Below are 27,543 nucleotides of genomic sequence, written 5' to 3' on the forward strand. Positions count from 1 at the left end.
TCCGCCGCCCGCCGCCCTCCGCCCGCGAGCACTTGCGCGGGGCCATCTTCGGGGCCGGGAGACCCAGCGAGACCGCGAGCGCGCGCCCCCCGCCCTCGAGCCGCCGCCGCCGCCGCCCGCCGCCCGCCGCTCGCCGCCCGCCGCCGCGCGATCCGCACCGGCCTCCCCGAGAGCGAGCCGGCCGCCGCGACCTCCACCGCGCTAACCGCCGCCAACCGCCACCGAGGTGTCCGGAGAGAGCGGAGAGGCGGCATGAGCGAGGCGGGCGAGGCCACCACCGGCGGCACCACGCTCCCGCAGGCCGCGGCCGACGCGCCCGCCGCGGCGCCCCCGGACCCCGCGCCCAAGAGCCCGGCGGCCGGCGGCGCGCCCCAGGCCCCGGCGCCCGCCGCGCTGCTCGCGGGGAGCCCCAGCGGAGACGCAGCCCCCGGGCCCGCCCCGGCCTCGTCAGCCCCCGCGGGCAGCGAGGACGCGGAGAAGAAAGTTCTCGGTGAGTCCTCGGGTGCAGCCCCGGAGAGGCGGCAGGCGAGGATGGATGCGGATACTGGGCGGGCTGGGACACGTGGGCCGGGATTTGGCGTCTTTGCCGTGGGTCCGGAAAGCAGCGCGTTTCCTGGGGGGAAGATGGGGATTCCGGGGAGGGATGGGCGGGGTGAATTGGGAAGACTTTATTGCTTTTTTTTCCCCCCTTGCCTGGGAGGGTCAGGTGTCTGTCCCCGACGCCCTTCCCTCGTGGGTTTGGGACAGCCGCCATGCTCCTGCCAGCCACATGCCGGCACAGGGATGTTGCAACGTCTCGGGAAACTTGGGGCGGGCGCAGGCGCCCTCCCCGTGGCACAGAAGCAAGGAGCCTTTCAGTGCCCACCAATTGCTGCACATTTCCATCTCCCTGCACTGTGGGAACGCACGTGGTGTGGCGGCTGGGGAAAAAAAAAAAAAACAAAACTTGGTCGGAAGTGGAGTAGGACGTGTGTCCAAAACCTGATTACCTTAGGATTTGTAACTGGAAGGAAAACGGGAAGGTAGAGACTGGGGGCAAAGGCTTTGCAACGGTGGCTGTTGGTTTTGTCCTACACTTCGGTGTCTTCATCTTCCTTAAGGAACGCCTGGTGTGAGGATTTCCAAGGGCTTGCAGAACAGGTGGGTGGCGGATAAGCTCCCCGAAGGGTGTGTGCGTGGCGCATGTGGTTCGCTCTCCGAAACAGGAAAGTTAACAGATGGTATGGGAGGCATCAGAAAATGTTCACTGTTTCTGGGTGGGACCGATTGGGCTCGTCTGCCCTCCCAGCTTTCTCCCCATTTAGCAAGAAAGCTGAAGGCGTAATGTGGAAGAAACAGAACATCGTTTGGTGTTGCCCGCTCTTGACAATCCTTCGGTTCTTGTTTTTCCAAGGCTTTACAAACTCAGTTCCTGCCAAATTATGTGCTTTTTTTGTCTTTTTCCCTATCCGCACCAAAGAAGTTCCTTAAAGGTCTTGAGAGTGTTGCATTGTGGTACTTTCTTTCCACCAGATGCTGCTTGGAACACTTCCACACAAAATGAAAGATCGAAAGGACCCGGTGTTGCTAACCAAAGCAGGTTCTTAATGATACCTTACTGAGGGCAGATGGAATCCTACAGGTTTTCACTTGATCCTTGCACTTCTGGTAGATAATGTCTGTGGAGATGGAGGGAGCCGATAAATGAAGGTTAATTTCCGCAATCTTCAACAGTTAATTCTGTTTCTACCAAATACCTAGTGATGAGTCTGGTGTCTTTCATCCTGCCATACAAAAGTCCAGACTATCAAAATGAAGGGCAAGCCTTCCACCTGACACTTGAGCACTGTTTGTTTTTGTCCGCTGTGGTCTGCCATCTCCTTTGCCAACCAGACACATGGATGCCCAAAGTGTTCTGCACCCAGTGCTGACTGAAATGGATATCTGTTCTTGGATGCTGTCGTTCTGGTCTTTGCAAAGGTGCCTTAACTTTGTTTTACACCATGTAGTCCTTTAGGGAAAACAGTTTATATGATTAAAAAGAACCGGAGAGGGGAACTCCACCAATTTCTTGTTGGGTGCTTGAATGTTTGAAGTAGTTAAACAGTGTGAGTGAGTTTGTTGGGTTATATTAAGTCTTTGGAAATATTTGGAGAATTATTATTTTTTTTTTGAGTCTCCAACTCATTAGAGACGCACCTGCCTCTGCCTCCCAAGTGCTGGGATTAAAGGCGTGTGCCACCACTGCTCAGCTGAATTAATATTTTTAAATCTACTTTGAGAAGTAAACACCTTCAGCCTTGAAAACAGACTTTTCTTTTTCATGTTTCCCCTTGTGATGTTGTCATTGCTTGTGATGTTGTCATTGCCTTTGCCCCTCACCTTCCTTGTATGCGTCTTTTGGTTTTGCACTTCTATTTTCTTTTCCAGCCTGGTCTCGCATCACTCCTTGAAGCAGAGGACTTTTAACTCCTTGTCATCCTGCCTCCACCTCTCAAGGGCTGGGATGACAGGTGTACATCATCACACTCAGCTTAATGTCACCCTTCTCTCATCGGTTTTGGAACTCTGAGCATCTGTCTGTAGGTCGAGAGTCAGTTTGTAGGTCCGGAGTCAGAACTCAAGAGGGTCTGTCTGTAGGGTCCGGAGTCAGAACTCAGAAAGTCTGTGTAGGTCCAGAGTCAGAACTCCAAGAGTCTATCTATAGGATTTTGAAACAAACACAAAATCCTCACATGTAGAAGCCTGACGTAGAGGTCATGCTGTATGTCTGTCCAAACCTGGCTTCTTTTGGGTGTTGACACCTGAAGCCTCAATTTTCCCCCTTTGCCTTGCAGCACCAATTAGATTGGTTTAAAACTAAAGGCTGAATAGCTTTTCAAAGAAAGCCAAGATGTTTTTGCAAGCCTGCCCGTGTGCCACAGTCGGAACAGCATCATCTCTGAGAGGCAGCCTAGATCTGTACCGTTCACTCCCAAGCTTTTCCTTTAAGTGCATCTTGCCAGGTTTTCTGTTTGACTGAGTTTAGAAGATTGTCTTGTGTGTTTCCTGGATTTAGGCCTATTTCCTAGAGATACTAAATTTGGCGTTTACCATCAATTCCAGCAGTCATGTTTGGAATAGTTTAAGCTTAACATGTATCTACAAAAAATATGTAGATTGTTTTTCTTCATGAATTCTCAAGTGAGACTTTGTAGAGAAATTAATCAGCACGTGACAGACTAGAGACAGTAATTCAAGTTGACTGTAGAGCATGCCAGGGTCTCCTGCTCAGCAGCTGAAGACTGCAGGGAGAGACCTTGGTGAGAAAAGGGCCTGTTGTGTCTTGGATGGCAAGTACAGAACTGGGATGAGACAGCATCAGTTCTATTATTACTCTGGACTGGTGAGCAGCCCTCATTTGGCCACCAGACAAGTTTCTTTATATCTTTGTAGATTGATTACTAAGAAGGAGCTACTGTGTTGCCTGTTAAAGTTTGCCTAGTATTTCAAAGTATGAAAATGATAAGATGGCCCAGCTATCTGTACATTCTCTGTGCACACAGGAAATGTCTGAGTGGATAACTGGAATGTGTTCCTTTTTGTCCTTTTGTTGTTGTTGGTTTAGTTTTGTGTTGAGGATCATACCTGTTGCCTGCTTAATGCTCAGTGCTTTACCACTGAGCCAAGCAAATCCCCAGCCCTGGAATGTCCTGGGGCTTTTTTATTTTTTAAGGATGGTCTTATGCAGCCCACATTGGCTTCAGACTCCTGATCTTCGTGCTTTTACCTCCCAAGTGCTGGGTTTATAGGCACCTGCAGCCACTTCTGCCTCACAACTGAGTCTTCACCAGCATTTCCTCACCCATCTTTCTTAGTTTTAATTACTGCAGAATTGTCCAGGCACGTGACCACTCCTGAGGCCTTGGTAAAAAGTACTATGCGATAATCACAGCTCCACATTTCTTCTTCTTTTTCTTTCTTTCTTTCTTTCTTTCTTTCTTTCTTTCTTTCTTTCTTTCTTTCTTTTTTTTTTTTTTGGTGGTAGTGGGGGATTAAGCCATTAGTGGTTTACTCAAGGATGTTTAGGCTTAGTGTAATGATACTAGGACCTTAGTGATGTGAGCTTTATCTCTTTGTAGGTCAGGTGCTAACATATCTGCTTAATCCTGTTTTAGCCACCAAAGTCCTTGGCACTGTCAAATGGTTCAACGTCAGAAATGGATATGGATTTATAAATCGGTATGTGTCTGTGTGTCTTGTACCACCCACCTTGTAGCAGTGGCAGTTACAAATCCATTGTCCTACTTTATTAATAGACTGTATATTTACATTTTGAAATTCCTAAGCACAGTAAATATTCTCTTTTAAGCTTTTGGTGACTATATTGAGACACATTTAAAAACATTCGTAAACTCTAGCCTGTAGCAGGCAGCAGAGATGAAAACTACAGTCAAATGGGGAGCACTTTAGTTATATCCATAATTTCACAGATGGAGAAAGGGGAACCTGGTTAAGCAGCTTTCTTTAAGGTCACACAGTAATGAGTAACTTAGCTGGGGCTGTACGCCCTGCCCTGGTTTGGTCCAAGTCCTGTGAGGAAACCAGTGTTTAAACCGTGGTCCCTTGTGACCACTTGGCAGTGAAGTTGACCACAGGCACTGGGAGACATGGGGGATGTATTTTACAGGGTCTTAGCGATTTTCTCTTTCCTTGCTTTTTAAAAACCAATTCCTCCATTTTCTTCCTTATCTGCCTGGGTGGGGTAGTGGGAGGGCTGTTTTAAGTTTCAGTGTAAGGAGAGCCTAGTTGACAGCTGTGCCCTGTCCTTTTGACTGTCTTGCTTTTGCTAGGAGGAAAACTTAGGGCTCTGATTACATAGCATGTGATTGAGAAAGACATGAGAGCAAAGGGGTGTTTGTGTGGAATCCAGTGCTTGGATCTCTGCATTGCAATGGGGTGCAGTCAAGGAGCATCTGGGAGAGGTGGGGGTTATGGAATTGGCTCTAGGCACCTGTTTTGAAAAGACAAACTACTTAAAAGGTTGTGTTTTTTAGGTCTTGAGATCTCAGTCAATACATTTGTTCTTTGAAGCCTCTCTGAATGTTTAGAACCTTTAATGGTGTGTTTGTGTTTTCTGCCTCCCAACAGAAATGACACCAAAGAAGACGTGTTTGTACACCAGGTAAGAGGGATTCTAGCAGTTATACTCACATGGTCTGTGTGAGTTCTGCAAATGATTACAGTATCTTGAGCTCCTTTGGTTTTTTTGGAATCGGCGCTCAGTTCAGCATTACTAAGAGTGGTAGATAAACCTTCGTACCCATCATATTATCAGATTTCAAGCATTTGTGTTGTTCCTTTTCAAGTTTGAATGAAGTTATACTCAGTTAAACCACTTTCTGGTATTTAGAGCCCAGGAGTCCTTATCCAGACAACTGCTTCCATGTCAGCTTCTGACTGGTCTGATTGTGTGGTTCTTGGTGGTTGACCAGAGCAACCTGGGTTTTGCCTGAATCCGTGGTGGTAGATAAAGCTCGTTAGTCTCGTGAACATTACCCAGAAGCAGAAGGTTAGATGTGTGTCTGAGACATGAGAACTCTTCCCATTTCTCAGGCAGTTCTCCCTCCTGTTGACTCAGACTTGTCCAGCACGTCTGGTTCCATGGACCATCCCTCAACCCCCTCCAGTTCCCTTCTGTTTGAAACAAATTGAACAAACGAGTATTATGGAACTCTACTTCATGTGTCTCGGTCCTCAGATGTTCTTTATTATGATCCTAGATTGTTAGCTTTATAGAGTAGATTAGAAATCACACCTGTTCTTGCTCTTCCTTTTGTATATTCAGTCTGAAAGAGGCATGCACTGTCAGTGTCTCGATGAGAAAGCATGGCGGTGACACACTGACCTGCAGTGGCTGCTATGCTCTGCTTGTTCCCTTGTGTTTGTGTTTGTGTGGTTTGGGCTGAGGTGGGCAGTGGGGGATAGCCACAGATAAAGACTATAGTTGTATTTGCCATCCTTCATGTTTGCCCTGTGGGATGGATATGTTTCTGTTGATCTAGAGAATTGGAGTGGATTTGTTGAGAGGAGTCCTAACACACTGAAAAGGAAGTTGACGGTAACATCTGGAGGTTAATGGCTTTGGGAAAAGCTCCCTGTTCAGTGACTACTGGGAGAAAGGGGTTTCCATGCTAGTGGAGGCCTCCTAGGCTGTGAGCTAATGACCCGATTCCAGCCCCATGAGGTTGTGTGGTGAGTCACCTCTGTGTTGAGGCCTGCCCAGTTTAACAGGAAAAAGGGAATGAGCCGGCAGGGAGGGGCTGTTTTTTGGAATGGCTAAATGTTCCTGTTGTGTGTGCATACATCCTGTCCCGAGCTGCCTCCTTCTGGAGAGGGTGAGGTCTCTGCCCTATTGGCTCACTTTTCCCCCCTCTTTTCTCCCTCCTACTCAGAGTAGAGGAAGACTGGATTACACATGTCTAATCGCTTTATAAAATAAGGTTGACCTAGTTCCATAGAAACTCCCCAGCCCTTTAACTGCTTAGAGATGACCAGCCAGGGAAGTGGAAATTTGTTGAGGTTCCTTCTCTCCTTGTATTTGAAAAAGAGAAGGGGCTTTTCTTAAGTAGACCATGTAGGTGCAGATGTCTGGTAGGAGTGGCATCTTCCTCAAGTTTTCTACTGATAGCTGACATGTGAGGTGTGAAATGTTGAGAACTTAACAGAGATAATACAGGGATACGAATCTCCTCCATTTGAGCCTGCTAACTCAGATAAGTCACCTGTTGACCTCATGTTTTCTCATTCATAAAGTGAATAGCGCATAGAGACCAGGTTACACCTGAGTGTCGTCATTTCTGAAATGATCTTGTTTCTCATTATATTACCATAATATTTATGGCTATAAACGTTTATCTCCTTGATATTTTATTCCTTTTTTTTAAAAATCAGTCATTTTATTTATTTACCTTGTGAGGCAATTTCTTTCTCTGTCTACACTGATCTTGAATTCTGTTGCCCAGGTTGACCTCAAGATCATAATGATCGTCTGCATCGAGATCATAATGATCCTCTTGCCTCATCCTGCCCCCAACCAAGTGTTGATAATTTCAAACATGAGCCACAAAGCCCATCTTTATTTTTGAGAAAGAATCTATTGTTGAAATCATGATCCTACTGCTTCTACCTCCCAAATGCTAGGATTACAAGCATGCATCATTGTGTTCAGCCACACATACATTTCTATTTATGTGTGTGTGTGGGTAGTTATGTGCACATGAGTGCAGTGCCTGTGGAGACCAGAAGAATCACCAGATCCCCTGTGTGGTAGTTACCCACATAGTGGGTGTGAGAGCCCAATTTAAGCCCTTGCAAGAGTAGTATGTGTCATTGCTACCGAGCTATTACTCCAGCCTGCCACCCGCTTTAAAAAAGCTTTTGAGGCCAAAAATTTGTGTGTATAAAACCTCTGTGCCCAAACCTTGCTTATGTGTCTGTATAAGGTTTTGTATAGGCATTTTTGCCCTTGTGAAAGGAGCCATAGACAGAACCTTAGGAGCCTCTTGGCTTGATGTAACTGACCGATTTAGTGTCTTCACTGGGTGACAGAGTGAACAAGAATGACTTTCTCCTTAATGCACCTACTCTGGATACATTTTAAAGCACCCTGAAACCAAGAAAGAAATGTGCAATGTGGTATAGAGTGGTTTTTGGAGCTGGCAAGGTGATGGGAGTATGAGTTGTTTTTGTTTTGTTTTGTCTTAAGTAAAATACAGATATAGTGATCTGGCTAACATGAAATTGATGAATGCCTTCAGTATTGGAATGTACCTTCAATGGAGTTTTCTTTTGCCTTGACAGACCGCCATCAAGAAGAATAATCCACGCAAGTATCTGCGCAGTGTGGGAGATGGAGAAACTGTTGAGTTTGATGTGGTTGAAGGAGAAAAGGTGAGAAGCTGGCAGTGGAAGAGTGTGTCAGCACAGTTTTGTTGTATAATAAGTGGCTTTCCAGCCTTAGTGAAGTAATGTTTAGGTTTTTTATGATAGGAAGAAGTGGAGGCAGAAATATCTTACTGGGGGAACTGGAGAGATGGCTTGGTGGTCAAGAGCACTGGCTGCTCTTCAGAGTACCCGAGTTCAATTCCCAGCACCCACATGGCAGCTCAAAACTGTCTGTAACCCCAGTTTCAGGGGATCTGACACCTTTACACCAATGCACATAAAATAAAGATAAATTTTTTTTTTTAAAAGAAGTATCTTACTGGATACCAATATCACTATAAATATTTGGTATGCTATATATTTTAGTTTCTTGTTTTATAAAGGAACTCTGGAATAAATGCTAGTATCTCAAAGTCTGTTTTACTTTGGAACACAAACTGTCTTGGGTCAGGCATGTAGCCCAGTTGGTAGAGTGCATGCAACCCATGGTTCAGTTCCCAGCACCGCAGAAACATGGTGGTACCCACCTGTGACCCCAGCACTAGGAAGACTGGAGGAGGAGGAACGCTGCAGGTTACAAGGCCAGCCTGTGTTATACAGTAAACTCTGCCTCAGAAGCACACTCCTCTCACCTCCCTACTGAAAAAGTTTTGACTGCAACCAATTAAGCCGACTGGGTTCCTCTCCTGGTGGATCCTTGGTGTGCAATGGCTGCAGACAGCAACCTCCTGGGTAGTGTATGCAGCCTATTCCTTGTATAGGTTGCTCTAAGGGACCTAGGAGACAAAGCTCTCCAGTTGGTGTTCTTGTCTCTAATCTCACAGTGTTTAGAATTTAGTGTTGAGACAAGTATGCAGGATGGCTTTGGCAAAACCCAGGGCTTGATTGCTGGGATTCACACTGGCCAAGCCATTCTGTCCTCTGCACCCAGTAGCACAGTAGAGAAGTAAGTGAGATCCCATTTGGGACAGGTTGAAGCTTTCTGATCCCTATAGCCTATATCTCAAAGAAGTGGGCCTTTTCCATACAGATTTGTTGTGGGTGGATTAGGTGGTGTGATGACTGGGGATATAGCTCAGTGTTAGAATACTGTGCCTAGCATGCCTGGCCTTAGCTTCCATCCCTGTCACCTGGGGGTAGAAGAAAGACTCTTAAGTCATTGTCAAGAATATAACAGGAAGACCTAAAGGAGGGCTGTGTGTGGAGATTATTCCTAAGTCAGGGCCGTTTCTTCTGTTTTTGTGAATCTCAGAGTTGTTTCTCACTAAGTAGTAACTCAGGGCTGATGAGAGCAGCTGGAGCCAACCAGTCAGGATTCGGATGGCATCTCAGGGTATGGCAGTAGGTTTCATTGCATTGCAATTCTCTTCCCTTGGTGTGTGTTGTAGTCACTTACTTGTGTTCTAAAAGAGATGCACTGCTCCTAAACTTGGCTGACTAGACAAGGAGGTGGAGCTTCTCAAGCCATAGGAGTGTAGTTAGAGGTCAGGCACTCTCATTGAGGTGGTAAAAGCAGTGTTTTTAGGATCACAGTAGAGGTTCTTAACATAAAAGTTGTCTGATGCTGGAGGAAGTTGCTTGGTTTCTTTGAAAATTGGAGAGCCTCTGTTTCCTTCCTCAGGGTGCTGAAGCAGCAAATGTGACTGGTCCAGATGGAGTTCCTGTAGAAGGGAGTCGTTATGCTGCTGATCGGCGCCGCTACAGACGCGGCTACTATGGCAGACGCCGTGGACCTCCCCGTAATGTATGTTGTCTGTCCCTAATCACTGATTGCAAATACTCTCATGTTTAAAACAGGATGAACATAAAAATATATCAGTGCCGTATTTGAAGGTGCCGTGTCCTGGAGATAAAAGAGACATGGTTATTCTTTGAAGGGGAGTGTTTTAGTGCCCAGATTTTATTTTATATCTCTGCTATTGAAAACATGACAGTCAGAAGTTGTACCATTTAGGATGTACTTGGTGACAAGTAACATTCAAGTATCTTGTAACAGAAGGTTTAATTAAGGTGTCAAGATGTCCATAGGCTTTCTCTTCGGCCAGGTTCATTGTGTGATATTCACTGGCACCAGGATTGGGGTTCCCCACCCCAGCTCTGCAAGCTGTTTCTGCCTTGGTGTTGAGATAGCTGGCTTCTAAGACAGTCGGCATTTAGTTAGCAAGAGTCGGGGATATCTTGGGAATCTCAGTGCATGCTGGCTGCAGAAGTGCTAAGCGACTTGCTTCAGTTAAGGGCCTACTTTATGTAAGCCTTGTGCTCTTATTTCAAGGTAAGGAAGAGGTGAGTGGTTACTGGTTTGTAGTTCTTCGGGTTAGTGTCAGTTCAGGTGAAAGCATTTTCAGGTGAACTGGCTGGAGCATTCTTGGCTCAGTTTACAGGAATGTTCTCAAGGTAACCATTATGAAACCAATTGTGATCATGAGGAAGGACCTTGCTAGTTTTGAATTAAGACTATATATTTTTGATGTTTGTGGAAGTAGATCCTGGTGCCAGCACCCCGTGTCTATGTCAGAGTTAGCACAGTGTGAAAGTTGCTTAGTTGCTTATGTCATACAAAGAGAATCTTTAGAAAACTCTCAAAAGAACGAAATATTTTGAGATTAGTCAGGCATTATGGATGACTCTTGTCTTTAATCTTAATACATGGGGGATGGTGCTGAGGGAGACAGATGGTGATCTCCTGAGTTCCAGGCCAGCCAAGGCTACATAGTGAGACCTTGTCTCAAAAAAAAAAAAAGGGAAAAGAAGAAAATCTACAAATATAAATACTTGCTTCCATTTTGATAGACACACATCTTTTTCTAAGTGCTTCTGATTTCCAGACTGTCCTCAACTCCTGTCCCAGGTTTTTATTGTATTCCTTACATTTTTTTTGTTTGCATTTTTCTTTTTCTTTTTTTTCCTTTTATTTTTTTTCCTGTTTTTTGGTTTTTGTTTAAAAAGTAGTCAGGAGGACTGACCAGAAAGCTCAAAGTGCCTGTCATATAAACATGAAGACCCTACGTCAGCACCTGCTGGGGACTAGGGCAGAGACAGGTGGATCCCTGCAGCTCATCATATGGCTCGCCTAGCTGAATTCATGAGCTCCAGGTTCAGTGACAGTCCCTGTCTCAAAAAATACAGTGGAGAACAGTTGAGGAAGACACACGGCACCAGCTTGTAGCCTCCACATATGTGCACATGCGTGCATCACTTAATCTTTGAGGGGCGGGGATGGACAGTTTGCCTTGTGGTGATGTTAACTTGTTTGTTCATGGCCCAGATCTCTAGCTGTGATCAGCTTGATGTCTACATCAATTCAGAGGTAAAAGTGGTAGAAAATCTTGGGTAAGAATTTTTTAAAGATTGTTCCCTCCATAGATAAATCAATATCTATGTGGAATCTTCTACTGTCCTGACTCTTGAGTATAGTCAGCAGTGGTGGTGCCATTGTGATTGCCTTGTAAAGGTCTTTAGGATTTAGCTGCATGAGCTTAAGAGTTATGCCTTCAAAAATTGATGTGGTGAATATTTTCTATGCAAAATATATCTTTACATAACTGTGCATCATTTATTCATACAGGTTTTATAAAGAGTAGAATGAGCCAGGCCTGGTGGCGCAGGTCTGTAATCCCAGCTACTCGGGAGGCTGAGGCAGGAGGATCGCAAGTTCAAGCCCTGTTTGGGCTACAGAGTGAGTTCAAGGCCAGCTTGAGTAACTTAGTGAGACTCTGTCTCAAAATGAAGAGTTAAAAAGAGGGCTGGGATATAGCTAAGTAGTAGAGTGCTTGTCTAACACGGATGGGCCTCTGAGTTAAGCCCCGGTACCCCAGGGAACCATGCTGTTGGTTTGTGAAGTTAGACCAAACTAGTTCTGTGGGGAGTTTAGTTGGGCTTGTGGGTTTGGTTTGAAGATTTAAACCTATCCTCTAAGAGAGACTGGTCAATAGCTTATTAATTTTCAGTTAACCTTAAAGGAATTGCAGGTATTTCTTATAAGACTGGCTTAAGTGAGATTTGAGATAATAAATTCTTGAGTGTTTGCTGGTTTGACTTGTTGAAATAATGAATAGAGGAAAAATGAGTGATTAATCCCCTTTTAAGTTCTGTATTTAGAAATGGTTAGTATAACAGTTAAACGTTATTTTTTGATATTCAAAGGAAAGGGTACAATGCATCCTATCCCTCAAGCTTTTTGATTTTTGAACCCACTTTTAGGCTTAACTGGTAAAGTTTCCAGAATCGTTAATGGTATTGATACTGCTATTATATTATACATTAAAATTACCTTAAAATATTTCATTTAAAATAACTTATTTCATAGTGATAAAACATTTTAATTGACAATCCTGTGCAAATCGGGAGGGCAGACTGGCATTGCACTGCATCGTTGGGTGTCTCTGATGTATAATTTAATAGAAGATAGTTGGATTCTTAGTTTTGTGTTTGGTCTTTTGAGGGACTGCATACCGTTGAATGCTAGAAGATCCCTCCGAATGCTGGTGAGAGATGAACCTCTTAGTGGAACTCTGGGAGTGCTTTGCCTCTGTTGCCCCTGGAAGGCTTTCAGAGACGCAGCTGTCCTAGGAAACATACTGCCTGGGTCAGATCTGCTGACCTAAACATCCTAAAGTTTTTTTCTTGACAGTTCTTGACTTTCCATGCTGGGTAAATTTGGGAGACTTTCATTGAAAGGAGCCAAACAGTGTAGCACGGCTGTTCTAATTCAGTGCCATTAGATTTGGTAGTAGATTGATTGCTCTTGCTTTTCTGCTGCTTGATATATTATCTGCATAGATCTACTTTAATCTCCATGTAGTTTATCCCAGGCAATCTACATGCCTGTGTCTGCACAGTGTTGTGTCTACACAATGAACGGTCACTGCTCTGGGAGTTGTGGGTGTTTTCCTGGTGATAGCCATCCTAAGTGGTATTCTTTGGTTCTTGCCTGGCTGTAACTTCTTCTGAAACTCTGTTTCTTTGCTTCGCTAGTACGCTGGGGAGGAGGAGGAGGAAGGGAGCGGCAGCAGTGAAGGATTTGAACCCCCTGCCACTGATGGGCAGTTCTCTGGGGCCAGGAATCAGCTGCGCCGTCCCCAGTATCGCCCTCCATACCGGCAGCGGCGTTTTCCGCCTTACCACGTGGGACAGACCTTTGACCGTCGCTCACGGGTCTTTCCCCATCCCAACAGAATGCAGGTAAAATGCACCGGGGACTTCTCCTCAGCAGTCCTCACCCTTCGTCCTTCTCTGCCTCCTCCTTCTTCTCCTCCTCCTTCAACTCCAGCTACCGGAAGTAACACATTGCTTGTAGCTTACCATACTGTCAAAGCTGAGGCAAGGCCCACTCTGCCTGTTGAGAACACTCAAAGAAACGTTTTTTGAAATAGATCATAAACATGCATATCTTATGGGACAATAGAATAGAGTATCTAGTTTGTAAATGTGTAAGAAAAACCTGCTAGGCATGGTGATGCATGCTGAGGCAGGAGGAATCTTGAGCTCAGAACTAGTCTGTGTTACATATTGAGACAGGTGATATGTGTAAGAACTTGGACTCAGACTCTGATCTCCAAAAGGGCCTAAATTTTAATTCTGTTTCCACTACTGTTTATTTAAAAATTTGAGAAAATGGTTGTTCACCTGTTGAATGGTGGCATCAAATGCCTTTACTAGAATGTTCTATTAAACACGAGGGTGGAGCACATTGGAAAATGTAAAGTGTTAAATTCGATGAAAGTGCTGGTTTTCAGGCAGGCTAAGAATCTACAGATTGAGTGCTGGAAATGGTAGAGCTTTTGTGAATGTGTAATAAGCTTGACTGCAGTGTCTGATTCCTGGGGAACTTGGGCCCTGATTTATTACTAGCTACAGCTCCCGTCTTAGTGTGCTTGGGCTCCACCCCCACGTGTTTTGACTGAACATTATGTTCGGTCTCTGCTGTATCCTCCCCTCCCCATCATGCATGACTGTTGTCTCTACAAGGCTTCTTGTTTTCCCCTTCTAACTCTTCAACAGCTGCTCCTGACAAATGTGCTAAAAATAACAGGCCGTGTCAGATGGATGGGAACACTGGGTACACGAGGCGTAGTAGGCGTCTTCAGGGCAGCACTCTGGCTTCTAGGAAATGAGGGCAAGAGCAGTCAGCAGAGTTGTAACATTGGCTATATTGCTTTAGCAGTGACTTCCTGGGATAACCATACTGTTTGGCACATATGAGGTATGCTTCCTGAGACCATAGTGATTCTTTGCAGTTTTTAAAAGAGGATAGTCCCTACTGAAGACCAGAACAAAATGGTTCCTTAGTGCCACAGTGTCATATGACTTACTGCTGATTTCCTAGCAGCATGCTTACTCTCAGCAACACGTAACTGCATGTGGTTGTGTGTAATGCTTGCCAACCATAGCCATTCCATATTGAAAGCAAAGCACATGGTAGATGCTGCAAGAGTCTTTCATGCATACCACTTCAGTGCTGGCACATAGTTTCTAAGTCTCCTTATCCTTAAGCCAGATCAACAACTGAAATCGAAAATGTAGTAAACATGTTTTTTACATGTGTCTAGGCATCTTTAATGGCACTGCTGTAAACTATTTTACAAAGTAAGGGTGCACCCACTGCAGAGTGAAATTTCATGGAGCAGTAGTGTTTGTGTAATGCTTAAGGGCATTTATCAGTAGCCAACTGTTGGCAGTGTGTATTTGGCCCCTGACCTTAAGAGAGTCACTGATGAGAAAAGGAAACAACACTGTGGTACCTACGAGGTGCAGATGTTTGAAATTCTAATTTCATTTTACCAGCAGCCTATGAAATAACTAGTGTGGCTTTCATGGTGTTTTGCTTTTCTTACAAATAAAGAGATTTGAATGTTCTTAAAAATTACAACTTTTGGTGATTAGAGTTCTCAATACTCTTGCTGTGCAACCACAAAGATCCAGGGTCAAATCACTAGAAACCATGTAAAGCTGGGCCTAGCAGTGTGTGTATGTGGGGCCTGCTCTCCTCCAGGAAGTTTGGGAACAAACAGACGCTCCACAAGCTTGCAGGCCAGCTAGCCTGACTTCCACAGTAGCCAACAAAAAAGACCCTGTTTCAAACATGGTGGGATGCAAGAACCCATCGAATAGCCGGGCATGATGTTCCATGGTTTTAATCCAGCTTTTGATTGTGAGACCAGCCTAGTGTACAGAGTTCTAAGACAGCCAGGGCTACACAAAGAAACCCTGCTTTGAGAAACTAAAGTAAAAATAAAAAAGCAATTAAACATCATGTACCCCCACACATGATAATGGACCAGTATGTTTTCTGCCTATCTTTTGTCATTGGAGTGTTTAGGATGTTAAAGGCAGGCGCATGTGGTTGGGGTAGTAACTGCAGGGAGGAAGTGAGCAGGATGAGATGTTGGAAAAGGCAAGGTCATTCCTACCAAAGCTCAGTAAGGATCTTTTGCTGTAAGCGTGTTGAAGCGAAGATGGGCATCTGAGCCAAGAATAAGCATCGTGACATTATCTATTCTTGATTGACCAAACTATTGGGGGCAATGAGCAAATCAAGGGGCTGGACCATGGTAAACAGTGTACGTGTGAGTCAGATACTGTACTACCAGAGCAAGTGAGGCCCCGTGGTCAGGGCTGGGTAGTGCTTTAAGCAGGCGATGTTTGATAATTTCAGGAATATGTGGTGTGTGAGGAGTTGGTACCTCTATGGAGTTCGGCAAAAATGTGAGAAGAATAAAGAAAGATTGAATTGCAGGAGGAAGCTGAAACCGTTTTGAAAGCCTTTCTTCTATAGCAAGATTGGCAGAAAAAGCAGTCAGAGGTCAAGGGTAGCTGAACAGAGGAAAGTGTCATCTAGGTGTGGTAGGTGACAGGATTGTGGTTTTTGTGGAGAAATTTCAGTGCAGTGGAGCAATGGCACCAAGGACAGCAGAGTGGGGAGTGTCAGTGAAGGGAGCTGCAGGTGCCATAGGGTTGCCAGGGATACGTGTCAGGGCTGAGATTGAGAGGGTGAATATTGTTTGACAAACGGCTGTGGGAAGGGACATGCTTGGAGGGTATTCCACGAAGGAACTGTTACAGAAGTTGAGACGTAGAGGAAATGAGACTGAGATTGGTGGTCAGGTTTGATAACTTGGAGTGGAGTGTTATGGTGAGAAGTTGAACTGTGTCAGGAAGTGGGAAGAGAGACTGCATGCTATGCTCTTTGATGCCCCTGATGGTTGATAGTGATAGGGCTGGGTTTTCTGTAGCCAGTGTATCTTTAAAGGAGCTTAGAGAAATGTGGAACCATGGCAAGGTAGTTTTCTTGATTTGTTTTATGGTGCTAAAGTTCCCCCGGCTTCATTTGCTGCTTCTTTAACATACGAAGAACTTCTGGCCGAAGGTGCTAGAAGAGGCAAGTGAAGGTAGGCATATACATGTAACACATCGGACTGTGTGTGTATGTTCTGTGAGTGCACTGCTGCTTAAAGACCCAAAGCAAGGGACCCCAGGAGTGCTGAGCATAGCTCATCCCCAGGTGTTGTTTCTGGGTGCAGTTCTTCAACAGAAAGAAGCCCCTTTCTAGAAATGTATGCTGTCTGAGCTGGGTCAGAGAAAATACAGAGCAAACCTTTAGCATCCTGTGCCACAAAGGCAGGAAGTACTTTAAGGAATGTTGAGACTTGTCCGGAGGCTGTGAGCCAGAATGCAGGAGTTCCTGTTGGCCAGCAATGGATGTACCAGAGTGTAGCCTGATGCGTGACATGGAAACCTAGGAGCCCGTACAGGTGGAATAGATGGGTGACCGTAGGAAACAATGGAGGACTAGGACGTTTACAGACTGAAGGGACTTTCTTACAGAGCATTCAGTGGAGACCTCTCCTATCAGCAGTACATGAATTTAATGTAATGCAACCCAAATTCAGATGCTCAGCTCGTGAAAGCCAAGAAAGGTGAAACATCCCAGCCTAAAAGAAATATAAATAAACTTAATATATGATTCTAAGTAGACCGTGCTGTAAGGGACATTGACACCTGGTAAAACTAGAATATAGTCTGAGGGTTGTTCTGTGCGACCCATTGTGGTTGTTTTAAAATGAAAGGTAAGTGTGGTTTCAAGAGGCTTACCTGCCTTAGTCAGAGATAGAGTGGAGATAAATAGGCTTACTTTCAAGTGTTGAGAACAAATGTGAACATGAAGTCCTCATCCAGGGTAAAACTGAAATTAATCATAAGGAGACTAGTGGGCATGCTCACTAGTGATGAAAATGTTCATCTTTCTTTAAAAAGATGAAGAATGTATTTGGTTCTGAGGAGGGGCCAGGAGGTGTTTTTGTTCTTGAGACAGGGTCTCATTGTATAGCTTAGGTTGACTTTAGACTAACAGTGATGTCCCTGCCTCAGTCCTTTGAATTGTGGGGTTACAGGTTTGTGCCATCATATCTGACTGGAATGGGTTGTTGTTTTATGAGTGTGAATGGAGACGTGGAGGTCAGAGGTCAATGACAGGTCTTTCTCTATTGATCTCTACATTGCTATTACTTGAGTACTATTTTGTGCGTGTGTTGTGGGAGCAGTGTTTTGTCTGCCTGTTCTACATGCATACCTGGTGCTCTTGGAGGCAGAACTGGACTTAGCGGTAGTTGTGGGCCACTACATCGATGCAGACAGTGTACTTAACCTCTGAGCCATTTTACCAATCCCCGCTACCTTATTTTTGAGACAGGATCTCAAAGCTGGCCAGTGATCTCCAGGGATCTGCCTGGCTCTGCCTCCCTGTTTATGGGATTTCAGGTGCATGCCTGGCTTTATACATTGGTACTAGGGATCTAAATTTAGGTCCTCCAGCTTGCAAGGAAGGCACTTTGCTGACCGAGCACTCTCTTTCCATCATGTGGGTCCCTGGGTGCAAATCCAGGTTGCTAGTCCTAGAGGCAGGTACTGATATCCTAGGAATTTTTAAGTTGGGAGTGGTGGCTATGCAGTTGTAATTCTAGCACTTGGTAGACTGCGGCAGAAGGATCACACATTTGAGGCTAGCTGAAGCTGTCGTGCAGTACCTTGTCCCCCTGCCCCCACACACTAAATAAAAAGCACATTATACTTTTAAGTGTTAAGTGGCATAAGCAGATGAAAAAGTTAACAAAGAAGAGCTATAGGTAAAGTTATGCTTAAGTACTGGGTTCAGTACTGAGTTGAACCCAGTCTTTAATCCTACCCTTAGCGACTTCTGTGCGTCTTACAGACATTATCGTGTGACAGCAGGGGCATGGATGGAAAACAAGTTAAGTTAATGGGTCAATGCATCTGAGTTTGAAGCAGTTGAGCTTGTCCCATTGCTCAGAAATACAGTGTCATTTCCTAAAGGAGTTTTTGTGTTTGTTTTTGGTGCTGGGAACCAGTTCTTTGCCTGTGCAGGGTGAGAGCTGTGCCAGCTGAGCTGTAGCCGAAGCCTCTAAAATCGTCTCTTCAGTGTGGATAGGGTCAGATTTTAATGTTGTGGGAAAGCTCAGTGCTCTGTGCTAAGGAAGTGGGGAAAGGCTGTTGGGGTAGAAATTAGTTTTCCTTTCCTGTCATTCATAAAAATAACTAGTAGGTAGCGGACTGTTGTGACTGGTGTGTCAGGCCGGATAATGAAGTCCTTGGCTCTGTTTGCTTTTGAAAGCCAGGTTTCTGCACGTGCCTATGTGCTTTGACCCTCCTTGCCCTGTTTCCCGACTCATTTCCAGCTGTCGTTGCCCTCTCTAGGCTGGTGAGATTGGAGAAATGAAGGACGGAGTCCCTGAGGGAGCACAGCTCCAGGTTCATCGGAATCCAACTTACCGCCCAAGGTTCCGCAGGTAGGAGTGATTGCCACAGCTTTGGAGGTAGCCAGTGAGGAGCAGCAGAGTGGAGGGGGCACTGTGGCTCTGTTTCCTGGCAGTTTATTATTGAAAGATATGGTGACTTTGGTCATAAGCCTGAAAGTTTCTTTTTTTCTTCTTCTTTTTTTCTTCTTCTTTTTTTTTTTTTTTTTATGGTGGGAATAGAGCCCAGGGCTCCACCCAGCGTTAAAATACTTTACTCTTTAGCAGTCAAAAATGCTGTTCTCTAATTGGGATTGTTGGTCATGGCCTCCAATAAAAGTCACATAAATTACTTAATCTTTACTTGTGTTGACACAGAGTCTTAACTCTGCAGCCAAGTCTTGCTTCATATCTACCATGTAGTCTAGGCTTTCATATCTACCATGTAGTCTAGGCTGCGTTACATTTGGGCTCCTCATGCCTCACCCCTTGGCTTTCCTCGTCTGAAATTACAGGTGTTTGACACCATGTCTGGCTTAATGCTTAGTTTTTACTAAATTAAACAAGATTTAATTGACGGGTAGTTTAGTGTGCCAGAAATGGAGGAAAATTGAGGTTGAATATTGTAATCATCAAGGCAGTCCACTGGGGCTTTTGAATCTGTCTGTGGAACCATAACCCATGAAGAATCAGAGTTTAGTGGCTGCTGTATGTCATTTGACATGTTTCTATACTCCGCTGTGGCTTCCAGATCTGTTCATTGGACATTTTCAATGGGCATTCAAAGCTGGAGGCAGAGTCTGGTGGATCTCTGATTTCCAGACCCATCAGGGCTTACCAGTAAGGCCCTGTTTCAAATACCAAAATGGGTGGAGTCATTTAGTGATGAGAAGTTTGAATGAATAGATGATCTGTGATAATGATCATGGTACCCTCCTAACACCCTGGGTGTCAGCCCTACTGTCATTGCTGTTAGTGAAGGGTGGGTCATTTTCACGTACGTTTTCTCTTCCAAAGCCTCATTTGGGCTACATTCCCTGACATTGACATCCTTTGGGTGACTGTTTTGTTTGGTTTCAACCTTAAATATCCCTTGTATGTGTTCCTCAACATGTATGAGTAGATCAGAGGACAGATCTCTACCTCAGCCTCCAGGGATGGAATCCAAGCCATGGGACATAACATTTCGAGTGCAGGTGCTCTCCACCGAGAGCCATTTCACTGTGAGAGCTTCATAATGGAGGCTTTTGTCAGTTCCTTCTCACTGGGGAGGTGAGGGAACTAATGGGCTTCCTGGGTGGTGTGTCTTACATGTTGCCCCTCCCCCCATCTGCAATCTGGGAACCAGAGAACTGGTGCCACTTTCAGACTTAGGAAATATTAACATGTGTTTCAGTGGTTGAACATCCTCATTCAGAATGCTTCAGGATGTTAGTTAAGACTTTTAAATGGTTTTTTTTTTTTTTTTTTGGCACTCAGAAATGTCAAATTCAGTGTTTTAAATTTGTGGCTAGGGATACTGAACCTATATCTTCTAATTCAGCAATAGGGATTTATTCAAACAAAAATAAAGTATATTGGGGAAGAATTTGTACCATGACCTACCTTCCTTATATGGTTGATTCAGTAAGTCTTGGTCTTGGTTTGGGTCATCTTTTGTGGAGCCTGCATCCTGGGCCATACTCTTTCTTCATTCTCGTATCCTAGGTGCCTATCAAAGTGCCTTTTAGGACCTTATCTATTTACTGTGTGCTTGTTTACTACAAATGTGTGAACAAGTGAAGGAGCAAAATAATGGAGTTTTTCACCAAGACTTCATTGCATCTGCATCTGCAGGTCTGGTCTGTGGATGATTCATTCAGCAAGTACTTGTTAATCACTTGATTCAGTAGTAAACCAACCCTGTGTCCTTGAGATCCCTCCCACCCCTAACCCTGCCCACACATTTTCTTCAGTCACACTGTATGTGTTCTCATGTAGCTTCTGTTCCTTGCTCTAGGGGACCTGCTCGCCCACGACCTGCCCCTCCTATTGGAGAGGCTGAAGATAAAGAGAACCAGCAAGCTGCCAATGGCCCTAACCAGCCATCTGCCCGCCGTGGATTCCGGCGCCCCTACAACTATCGGCGCCGCCCCCGTCCCCTGAACACTGTTTCACAAGATGGCAAAGAGGTAAAGTCAGCCTCCAAGAGGGACGTACCCAGATCATGCTTAGTTGTGCCGTCTTCGTTATTATCCTAAAGATGGTCTTGCTGTGTGTGACACTGGGTACTTATAAGCACAGTATTTTGCTTAGGGTCCATCTGTGGAGAACGTGCTCTGCCTATTCCACAGCTGAATGTGTGACTTGAGCTCGGTAGTGGTCTCTGGAGGGATCACACTGAAGGACAGCAGTTGATAGAGGAGGAAATTGATGGTGAACAAGTACAAAGTGACAGCAATTATGTGCCATGTACTCTGGGGAGAGGGGTATTTATTGGCCAACTAGAAGGCACTTAATCTCTGACTTACACATAAAAGAGAAGTGGAAATGTTCATTGTTATTTGTTTTCCTAAGTGAGAAAATTCTCTTTTGAGACCCTTTACCCTTTGAAACACAGTCTGCTGAAGGATTTTAGTTCTGCTTTTGATCTGTTTCAGACCAAGGCTGGTGAAGCACCAACTGAGAACCCAGCTCCAGCCACCGAGCAGAGCAGTGCCGAGTGACCCTGGCCCCCAGGCACCTTCACCACCAGCAGGGTGAGCCTTGTTCTCTAGGGGTCACCCGTGATCTCACTGTGCCCATCCTTGGTCTCCATTGCACCTTGGGGGTGGAGGATGTGGGGATAGTTGAGCACACAGTATATTTGGGATTGACCTGTTTGAATAAGTTAAGGTATAAATAAGGAGACAGAAATGCTTAATTAAAAAAAGGGAAAAAAATGAAATGAGAGAATAAATGATCTCCACTTTTTCTAAGGTAACCCTCATTTATTCAAGTTCATTTGATCATGGGATCTGGGAGGGGAACTCAGAAATGCTTATACAACAAGCACATTTGCCCTCTGAGCCATCTTGTTGGCCCAATTTTATCATTTATGCTTGTTTTATGTAGACAATATTATTTTTTAAGTTAGTGTCGATGTGTCTGTCTGTATGGTGATGTATGCTTGTGAGTGTGAGTGCCCACTGCGTCCAGAAGAGGCTATCAGATGCTCTGGAGCTGAAGTGTAGGCAGTTAGGAACTGCCCAGTGTTGGGACTGAAACTCAAGGCCTCTGGATGAGTAGCAAGCACTCTTAACTACTGAGCCATTAACTATTTTTTATGTATGTATTCATTGGTGGTGTCTTCCTTTGTAACCCTGCCTGGCCTGGTGTGCGCTTCTTTGAACTGAAGGCAATCCTGTTTCAAGTTTCACCAAGTGCTTGGGTTTATGGGCTTGTGCCCGTGTACCTGGTTTGACAGTCGGCTGCTGTGTTTGTGTAGAGAGCAGAGCTCACTTTCTCCTCTTGCTCTCTACCTTATTTTTTGGGATAGAGTCTCACTGAGCCCATTGACTAGACTCGTTGGCCACTGAATTCCTTTCTGTCTAATATAGGGCACTAGGGCTGCAGATGGACCCCTGCCACCCATTTCCTGTGAGTGCTGGGTATTACCTCACTTGTCCTTATTGTGGCAGGCACTGTTCTGAGTCATTTCCCCAACAAGGACACTTAACAAAACCTGTGCTGTTTTGCCACCTACTAGTTAATGTCATTTTTTTGCTTTGGTTTTTATGACAATCTTTTAGTACATAAGTGTGCTGGTATACACATTAGTTCCTAGCACATGGAAGACTGCGTTCCAGGACAGCCAGAGCTACATAATAGAGATATTGCCCTGTCTCAAAGAACAAACAGACAAAAGGATTCTCACAGTATAGCTCAGGCTGTCTGAACTTAGTGAGCCTCTAGGATGACCTGCATGCACCACCACACTGGGCCCAATTTGATAATTGAATGGTTCCCGACCAGATCCTGGTTTTAAATTCCAGGGAACTGCTACCCGCAGCATAAACTTGGTTTCTCTTTGCCCATCTTCTGATCAGCATTATGTGACAGTACAGTGTGGTGTGAGATCTAGTGAGGCTCCTGCAGCTCTGGCCTGCTCGGCGACTACGGATTGAGCAGTTCATCCTCTGCCTCATTGACGTCTGCTGTTGTTGGCAAGAGCAGACACGGGGCTGTCATGGGAGTGCCTGAAGTAACACTGAGGTATTAGAGTAGAACAGAGAAGAGTAACATCTCTGTGTGAGGATCACCCATTTTCTGTCTTGCTAAATTTCTTGTCAGTCTTACTTGTGTAGATTGAAGTGTAGCCAGGAAGGAGCAACTGTCAGAGGGTTGGGCTAAAAGTTTAGACCATACTTGATTTTGGTTTTGGGTTTTGTTTTTTGTAGTATGAGCAGCGGGCGGCATCCCACTGCCCACCTCTCGGCTAGCTTTACCCAAAACAATTACACGGAAACTGTATTCTTTTAAACACTGCTTGGCCCATTATCTGTAGCCTCTTATTAGCTAACTCTTACATATTGATCTAACCCATTTCTAATAATCTGTGTAGCACCGCGAGGTGGTGGCTTACTAGGAGGATTCTAACCTGCAGCTGTCTCGGAGAGGAGAGTCATGGCGACTGCCTGCTTCTGCTTTCTTTCTCCCCCAATTCTGTTCTGTCTACTCCAAACACCTAAGGGCTGGCCTATCAAAAAGGCCAAGGCAGTTTCTTTATTAGCCCATGAAAGTAACACATAGACAGTTAACCCTCCTCCATCATTTCCTCTTTTTCTGTTTAAACAAAGAAGAAAGGCTTTAACTTTAACATAGTAAAATTACATACAACAAAACAGTTATCAAGCAAGAATTACAGTTACAATATTTATATCTACTTTATCTTTTATCATAACTAAGAAAAACTATAATTAACCATTCTCCAACTCCATCAAAGACTTCAGAAGGATATAATATTACCTAATTAAACAAGAAATAAGCAACTTCCAAACTCGAGAAATGACAGAGACATCTCGCTGCCTGGATAGTCACCCAAAGTTCTTTTGTACTGTTGGGGCATCCATCTTCAGCCTTCAGGCCCATAGTAATCCAGCAGACTTTTCCATGAAGCAGGAAAATTCAAAGACAGTTCAGTCACTTTTTGCTGTGTCCTGCAGAATGTCTCGTAGACGCTCATAAATCAGGAACTCTGAAAGACAATCTCATCTTTAGGCAAGTTCAGCAGTTCTCTCTCTATGGGTTCTTTGTGTTCAGTTCATGCAGCAGTCCAGGCAAGAGCAGTTTCTTGCCCAAATGGCTATCAAACTCCATAAGGAGCCTCTTCAATGTCCATCTTCCTCTTGAAGTAGATTGGTGCAGCCAGGAGCAGACATGTCTCATTGTCATGAAAAGCCCTAAGTTATTAAAACATTTAAAATGCCATATTTTGTAGTCTTTGAAAGATATGAAGAATGCCTATCTAACTGAAATATATCTCTATATATCTAGAAAATCCAACTAACATAACTACAAGCTTGACTATCATTGACGATTATCCATTAACAACCCATATTTCCTAATTATACATTACATTTTTAAATAACTACACAATCACAATACCTTAATCAAGAGCAGAAATACATATACGTATAACAAAATTGACCTTAGAATCCATACCAATGCAAATTATTCATATCTATATCATATCCCCCTTTAAATGTAAAAGAACATTTATAAACAATATCTGGGAATATGGGCGTAGTTATTTCTCTCCAAACTTCTTCCTGCTGAATAGGAGTGCTGTTAATCAGGTCTTTTATGATAACCTGTGTGCTAGGTTCATCTCAGTTGGCAGTTGAGTGAAGTAATTTCTTGAGGGTGTTCACAGCAACCTTTCAGGAGGACATGGTCTATCATACCATATTGGGATAGAAGCAATCCACCGGGTCTCATCCTCTGTGAAAACAAAAGAAGAAACTCTTTTCCAAAACATGATATCCTTAGGTCCAAATTTTGAAGTCAAGATACCTTTAGAACATATATGGAGGTTCAGCTTAGCAGCCCATTTAATGAAATGTCTCTCTGTAATTAGCTCCTTTACTGTCAAAAGATTTAAAGAAAACAATAATACGAAGAATCCAGACTGTTTGTGGATTTTCCGTTTTTATGTGGCTTATTTTTATTTATTGTTTTTAATCTATAACTATCTGTACTCTGTCTCTTTAAAGACTTTACCCTTTTTTTAAGGCATTAACTTTATATATTCTTTTTCTTCTCTCTCCCAAGCCTACGTACAGTCATCCAACATTGTCACCCATTTATAGGTCTTGTATGTCTGAATCTGTCCTATTGTGAATCTGTAATATTTTTAGTATCCAGGAGCACTTCTTAATATGCTAAGCAGTTCTTAAAAACTTAAGTTGCACCATGTAGAGGTAATACGGTACTGCCAATTTCCAGTCTAAACCTTAACTGCGCTTTTATTATGATAATTACGATCATTTCTGCCTGAGGTCCGCACAGTTTAGCCTGGCTGAGTGGAGCCAGAGCCGCTCCAGCCTCAGAGCGGAGCACAGTACCAGGCACACAGCAGGTCCACATTGGAGCCGCACTCAACAGTTTAATTCTGAGACTGAGCGTGCAGCACAGAAACTCTTTTCATCCAAGTTACCGTCAAATCTGACAGGCAGAGCACTGGAAACATCTCTCTGTATGGAGGCAGAAATCTGCCATGCTCTCCCGCCTGCCTAAGCCTGGTCCCACAGTCTGCCCAGGTAGGGAGAGCAGGCATGGTCTCAGAGTATTTTCCTCCTGATCCCGAGCCGGAGTGGGAACACAAACATCTGGGCCCAGAAATGCTCCATAGCTGGAGTTTGCACCGGCGGCAGGGCCCAGGAAGCCGCGGTTTAAAATGGCGCAGCTTTTTTTCTGCCGCTAATGCTGAAACAGGAAATCTCTCTACAGCACGCCCTAGCAAACAGCAAAATCTGTGTTAAACTCTCTTTCCCTTATTTTTAAGCTCTCTCAGGTTTTTAAGTGGATTTAGTTACCACGTTGGGCGCCACTCTGTAGAAGGAGCGGCAGGCTGCTTCCTGCTGCCTGACTCCCAGCTAGCTTTATCCCTGAAATAATTACACGGAAACTGTATTCATTGAAACACTGCCTGGCCCATTATCTGTAGCATCTTATTGGCTAACTCTCTCATATTGATTCAACCCATTTCTAATAATCTGTATCTCACCACGAGGTGGTGGCTTACTGGGAAATATTCAGCATGTCTGACCTGGCGGCTAGCTGCATGGCTCTGCCTCATTGCCTTCTTCCTCCCAGCAATCTGTTCTGTCTACTCCGCCTATCTAAGCTGGTGTCCTATCAAAAGCCACAGTAGTTTCTTTATTAACCAATGAAAGTAGCACATAGACAGTTAAACCTCCTCCATCAGTTTTTGTGGGGCAGGGACAGTGAGGGAGACAGACTAGTAGTCATTCTATAGTTCTAGGTGGCCTGCAACTCATTGTCCAGGCTGGTCTTGAACTTTGGTCTAGTGTTCAGATTGCAGGCATGTTCTACCACACCTGGTTTTAACTATCACCCTTCTAAATGATATTTATGTATTTGTTCTTGCTACCGTTGTGCGTTGTAAAGCCCACTCTGCCGATGGCATTTTTTGAGAGTGCACTTTTGGGTTTATAATGAGCGTTTCTGTGCAGTGCTGTGGGGTTGGAGTTGACTCTCCCCAAAGAGCACACTGCTGTGATGGCTGGCAGCAGCATTCCTTGTTTCTTTAGGCAGAATGTACCCAGTCACTCTTCAGATCTACATTAACCCACTCTGTTGTGTGTAGAGTTAGGCTAAAGCGAGCAAGTCCCACGATGCCGGGAAGTTCCAGGTGGCATCATCATGCAAGGCTTTTCATGTGCATTATTCTGTTCTGACTTTTCTACTTTGTAAAAGTATTTCACCAGAAAGTAAAAATTTTCATCCTGTGTTATTTGTGTAAGATGTATCCTTGGTTTAGATATCCTTGGTTGTAAATACTTTTAAATTGTATGAAAAATAGTTTTTGCTTGTTTGTCCTAACTTTTGGTTATTGTATATCACTTTTGCTAAGGTTGATTTTAATTTCTTACAGGTGACCTTAAGAATTAATGACCATTCAAAAACAAGGCAAAAAGCACACCCACGACCTTACCAACACCAAAGAAACATCTAAGCAATAAAATGGAAGACTAACCAAGATTTGGACATTAGAATGTTTACTATTCTCTGTGAAACTAACACCTACAAAGGGAATGGAGCCAGCAAGTGTCCATCGAGCTGCATCCCAGGAACCTGCACAGGTGCAGGAGAGCGGCCTCCCCAGTTTCAGCAACCACTAGCTTTATATTTTTTTCCCTGGTTTTTACTGTTTTGGTAATATGAATTAAAAGAAGAAATATTAATATCACATGGGGATTGCCCCAACCAAAGAAATCTGAAATATATAGTAAATGCTCTTTTTCCTTTGTTGTTCATTTTGGATGCTGGTGCTAAACTTCCAAATGTCATGATTTAAGACGAAAATTTATGCCCTTATTTATTCCTAGGCTGAGGGGAGAATTTGCTTTCTTACATAGCTCTCTCTGAAATGTGCAGTAACAAGTTCCTCAAAAATAAAATTTTTACCTTCAAAGGAAAAACTGTTGTAGCTGGTGTGTTCTCTCTCTCTCTTCTCTCTCTCTCTCTCTCCCCGTATGTTAGTGTGCCTGGCGCCCTTAAACATCGGAGAGCATTAGATCTCCTAGAAGTGAAGGAGTTACAGATGGTTGTAAACTGCCAGGTGGGTACTGGGATCAGCTTGTGCTCTCAGCCACTATCTCCCAGCCCCACATTTTCCTGTCTTTAC

At 44.3% G+C, this 27,543-nt stretch overlaps 1 protein-coding gene and 1 non-coding gene across 3 annotated transcripts; both read left to right on the plus strand.

Annotated features, from left to right (window-relative positions):
* The first annotated feature begins 54 nt into the window (after window positions 1-54).
* On the plus strand, window positions 55-27,337 carry Ybx3 (Y-box binding protein 3). Of its 2 annotated transcripts, XM_048432776.3 has the most exons (10): window positions 55-490; window positions 4,137-4,200; window positions 5,110-5,143; window positions 7,822-7,911; window positions 9,527-9,649; window positions 12,880-13,086; window positions 18,616-18,707; window positions 20,653-20,824; window positions 21,293-21,391; window positions 26,791-27,337. In XM_048432776.3, the coding sequence occupies exons 1-9, from the start codon at window positions 253-255 to the stop codon at window positions 21,356-21,358; spliced, it is 1,086 nt and encodes a 361-aa protein (XP_048288733.2). In that variant the 5' UTR covers window positions 55-252; the 3' UTR covers window positions 21,359-21,391; window positions 26,791-27,337. The 2 variants fall into 2 exon arrangements, with proteins under 2 accessions (XP_048288733.2, XP_085543374.1); XM_085687248.2 differs by lacking the exon at window positions 12,880-13,086.
* On the plus strand, window positions 8,560-8,694 carry LOC125399533 (small nucleolar RNA SNORA70). The gene has a single exon (XR_007231696.1). It is a non-coding gene; the product is annotated as a small nucleolar RNA SNORA70 (small nucleolar RNA).
* Window positions 27,338-27,543: the final 206 nt, after the last annotated feature.

Source organism: Myodes glareolus, chromosome 3 (genome assembly GCF_982192425.1).
Source record: "Myodes glareolus chromosome 3, mMyoGla1.1, whole genome shotgun sequence".
Classification (NCBI taxonomy): Eukaryota; Metazoa; Chordata; class Mammalia; order Rodentia; family Cricetidae; genus Myodes; species Myodes glareolus.